The sequence below is a fragment of the Syngnathus floridae genome, chromosome 2, assembly GCF_059516105.1.
Source record: "Syngnathus floridae isolate MCC-2025c chromosome 2, RoL_Sflo_1.0, whole genome shotgun sequence".
Classification (NCBI taxonomy): domain Eukaryota; kingdom Metazoa; phylum Chordata; class Actinopteri; order Syngnathiformes; family Syngnathidae; genus Syngnathus; species Syngnathus floridae.
In genome coordinates this window covers 12,077,223-12,081,743 of record NC_142414.1, presented here as the reverse complement: position 1 = coordinate 12,081,743, position 4,521 = coordinate 12,077,223, and the positions used below count along the sequence as shown (strand labels likewise).

The 4,521-nt window shown below is 46.9% G+C and overlaps 1 protein-coding gene across 4 annotated transcripts; it reads right to left on the bottom strand.

Annotated features, from left to right (window-relative positions):
* Positions 1-748: 748 nt before the first annotated feature.
* Positions 749-3,586, bottom strand: bhlhe23 (basic helix-loop-helix family, member e23). Of its 4 annotated transcripts, none has more exons than XM_088369659.1 (3): positions 3,492-3,586; positions 3,141-3,312; positions 749-2,144 (listed from the first exon to the last, which is right to left on the bottom strand). In XM_088369659.1, exons 2-3 carry the CDS (start codon positions 3,265-3,267, stop codon positions 1,339-1,341), a joined length of 933 nt encoding a protein of 310 aa, XP_088225785.1. In that variant the 5' UTR covers positions 3,268-3,312; positions 3,492-3,586; the 3' UTR covers positions 749-1,338. The 4 variants fall into 4 exon arrangements, with proteins under 4 accessions (XP_088225785.1, XP_088225787.1, XP_088225788.1 ...); XM_088369661.1 differs by having other exon boundaries at positions 749-2,130; XM_088369662.1 differs by having other exon boundaries at positions 749-2,025.
* Between the last annotated feature and the right edge of the window lie 935 nt (positions 3,587-4,521).

Below are 4,521 nucleotides of genomic sequence, written 5' to 3'. Positions count from 1 at the left end.
TCATTTATCCTTCGCTGAGCTCTAACACAATGATCAACCATATAAAAAGAATGCAATCAATTTTAAATGGCCACAAATTCGTTCTGTTTGTGCAAATTAGAGCGACCTGCGTGCAAAATCTAATGTCCTATGCAGGTCGCAAAAAAAAATGCGATGAGATAGTAAAACCGAAGAAATCACCCAGGGAAAGAAAAAAAAAAAAAAAAAGAGTACTTGAATGCGTCGTTATTGCAGGTGTTTTCCGAAATTCCCCCCGCATGCAAAAAAGAAAGAAAGCCGTGGACTCTCAATATTGTCATGAACTGGGGCAGACGGGCAGACAGGAGCTGAAATCGTGTTAATATGCGGTCCGGGGTGTAAGAGGCCGCCACGCAGGGAGCTGCCTGCAATCAGACAAATACCTAGAGACAGGTCCTGGGTGGCCCCGGGCGGCTCTTCTTGTGTTCTCCCCCCTCAGTGTCAACGACCCTCGGCGAGCCAAAGTCGCCCCACCAGCCCCGCCGAGCTCGTTTGGACCAATCTCTTCATGTCAGGGGGCTTCTCGTGCAAGAAAGCAAAGTTGCCCACGGAGAGTCGCTTAAACAGTGACACCCGGTAATTATTTAAACCGCTGGATTAGAGTTGGTAATATTTCAAAATTAGTAATACTTGACTGGTTTATGCAAACATTTGAAGTGTGTGTTTATAAGTAAGCTTAGGTAAAATAAAATACAAAGCTGGAAGTTAGGTAAAAATGAACCAAAGCGAGTCCGAGCATATAGATATGATTTTAATTATAAACACATGTAAACAATTTATGAAATTCATTTTTGCGACACAACCACCCCTCCCCAAAACATTTTCTTTGCAGGCCATAAATGGAAGCCATATCAGTCCGGCTTTTCCCCCCAAACTTGTACAATCAATACAATCATGTGACACGCGCAAGACCTTGAAAAAAGAATGTCGTCAATATTGTGGGAAAAGAGATGAGGCATCTAAACATCATTAAGGGAAATCCCGTCCTACTTTTCAGTAATACTTGACGTGAAAATTAAATGACATTTTACTTACTGGATTGTTGCTGAGGTTTGCATAGATTACTATGAAAAGAGAAAATAGATCAAATTGATATTTGACTTTTGTTTGAAAATTGGCCCGCGAGCAAGAAAGTGACAAGGCCTAAATAGTTTATCACCAATGCAGCATCCGTTAAATTAAGACGAGACATCGCAGCATCACTTGATAAGAATTATGCACAATTTTCCTCACAGCGTGATTTAAAAAATAAGAGGGACAGAAAGAGCAACGCGGATGCAATACGCAATTTAAAAGTTCGGGGAAGAGAGGGGGTGCGAATCAAGGCTTGTCATTACAATGTTTAAACAGAGTTGACGGGGTTCCCGAGAAGTTGGAGCACTTCTCGGCGCAGCTGGCCAGAGCCGAGCCCGAGAAGGGATACACGGCGGCGGCTTGGCCGAAGGGCGCCAGGGCGGCGGGGATGGGCGACGTGAGGCTTTGTCCCTGGTTGAGGTAGGCCACCAGCCGCCGCATCTCCTCCAAAGCCTGAGCCTGCATGAGGATGTAGTTCTTGGCCAGGAGGAGAGTGGCTATTTTGGAGAGTTTTCTCACCGACGGGCTGTGGGCGTAGGGGATGACGGCTCTTAGGCCGTCCAACGCGTCGTTCAGGTCGTGCATCCTCCTCCTCTCGCGGGCGTTGATACTGAGCCGCAGGGAGCGCTGCTCCTTGGACTTCTTGGCCAGGGGACCCCCGGGCTTGTCGTCCCCGAAGGGCGCGCCTCTTTTACGGGATTCCAGCGAGTCGAAGGCGTCCTCGTCGTCACTGGTGTGCTCTCCGCCGCTCTCGTTAGACTTAGCCGACTGCCCGCTGAGGAAGTCGGCGGCCGGCGTGAGTGGGAAGCGGCCGGGGGTTCCAGGACCATGGCCAGCGCCGAAGCCGAAGGCTGACTGGCCGTAGCGCTGCGTCAGGTCGAGGAGCGCGTCGTTGCTGATGGATTTGAGCAGATTCTCATCGCTGGCGTTCATCTTCGCTCCCAAAGGAGGAAAAAAGCCGTTTACTTCCCGTTTCTTTTTGAAGATGGAATCAACACTCCGCCTCGCTTTCCCCCTCTCCTCGCCTCGGTGATGACTCTTGAACAAGGAGACTTTGTGGAGTGTGAAGCGTCTACATGTGCGCGCCGCTTCTCGCTGCTGCGCGCACAGCTCACCAACACCACTACCACCACCACCTCCACCACAACCAACAACTTGGGATCAAACTTGTCAAAGTGTGCTCAGCGGATGATGGCGCGCTGTGCTTCCGCCTCTCGCTTGCGCCCTCCCTCGCCTTGGGCAAAGTGCGGCTTGCGTCCTGCCCCGCGCACGCGTTAGTAGGCGCGCCAGATCCGCCGGGATGACTCGCTCGACCAATCAGGGCGAGCGTTTAATTAACTAGAGCCGCTCTTCTCCATTCTTTATTTGCTGTGTGATCGTTTTAAGGTACAGCGAAACATAGCCCACTTTACTCTCCACTTTATGAGACTTGGCAAGTGCAGCGATGGGATGGAACGAAGTAGTACATTGTTCGTCTGTACTTCATTTTTTTTCTGACTACTTAGAGGTTACATCTTGATTGATTTGATTGGGACCTTGAAGACTTAAGCCCAAAAACAATCATGACGACGATGTAAAATCAAATTAGCCGTTTACAGATTTTAGAAGAATACCACTTATGAACAATTCAACTTCCAAAAAGCTTATCGGGACACATTGTGCATCTTGGTGACTTATATGAAAGAAAACAGACGTGATCACATTCCTCATTAAAAGTGGTCGCTTTTCAAGGCATTTCTTTGATTGGTTCTACTACTGGCATAATAACATAGAATATCAAAACTCTATTCTGTTTTCTGATTTGAAAAATACAAAAAATAAGGTTAGTGAAAAATAGACCATAATGATATATATATTTTTTTGCCTTTTAGAGCACCATCTGCCTCAAAATTTGGTGAAGCGGAACACAGAACATTAAGGACACATGGGTATCGATGGAAAAATAAATTAAATTTGTTAAATTATAAATAAATCAATACCATTCAACATTTTATCTGCATTTGGACCAGCTGAGTCAGTGTATGGTACTGCAAATGTTGTCTTCTTACCTTTTATGCAACAGATGACACCTGAATTCCACAGACCCTGAAAAGTTACATCAGCAATGTGGTATATAAAAAGAATGGAACTTGTTTTAAATGGCTGCGTGAGACAAGTATGAGGATCCAGTGCCATCTCGTGGTGATATTAAAAAAAACAGTCTCCTCTGTCGGTCTGACACTGAAAAACATAGAAAAGACAAAAAGAGTATTATCACATTAAGGGTCGGACAAGGGTATCATGGATCGGATGGGGCAGGGCGACCAAATGCAGCCTGGACCAGGTTTCATTGGAGGAACTCAGAAGACAGACTCGGCAAACAGACATGACCTAACAAAACGATAACTACACTGACTGACCGTAACGTGAGACAAGAAAACAACAGGACATGGCGACATCAAGACATAACGACATCAACAGCGATCGGAAAGGGAATGACACGCAGGCAGGACTTAAATACAAGACAGGTAACGAGAGGCAGGTGGACTGTGATTAGTACATGGTTTGTGAGTTGACACAGGAAGGGAGGGGCGAGTACACAGACAGACAGAAACCATGACAACCTACACATAATAAAACAACCGGTGACGAGACGTGACAGTTGGACAAATTGTGACTCCCACCAAGACAAGGGAGGGAAGGGTGTGTGTGTGTGTGTGTGTTTGTTTAACTCACTCTAGTTTAAAACCCTAGTTGGAAACCTTAACCCTAGTTTTAAACACTAGTTGGAAACCCTAACCCTAGTTTTAAACCCTAGTTTGGAAACCTACCTCTAGTTTAAAACCCTAGTTGGAAACCCTAACCCTAGTTATAAACCCTAGTTTATAACCCATAGCACTCACTCCCATCACGATGAAGTGCTTTGAGAGACTGGTGAAAGCCCACTTAACATCCACCCTCCCCACTACTCTGGACCCATACCAATTTGCCTACCGCCCCAAGCGCTCCACTGATGGCGCCATAGCAACAGCACTCCACCTCTGCCTGGCTCATCTGGAGAACAAAAACTGTCACGCGCGGATGCTGTTCATTGACTTCAGCTCTGCGTTCAACACAGTCATCCCCCAACATCTGGTGAATAAGCTGAGTACAATAGGCGTCAGCACTTCACTGTGCAACTGGCTGCTGGACTTTCTAACAAACAGACCGCAGACAGTCAGAGTCGGAAACAACTCCTCAGCGACCACCATCATAAACACCGGGGTGCCGCAAGGATGTGTGCTATCCCCCCTGCTGTTCACGCTGATGACCCACGACTGCTCTGCCAGATTTGAAACGAATCACATCATCAAATTTGCAGATGACACAACAGTGGTGGGCCTCATCAAAGACAACGATGACTAAGCACACAGAGAGGAGGTACAGCAACTCATCACCTGGTGTGATAGG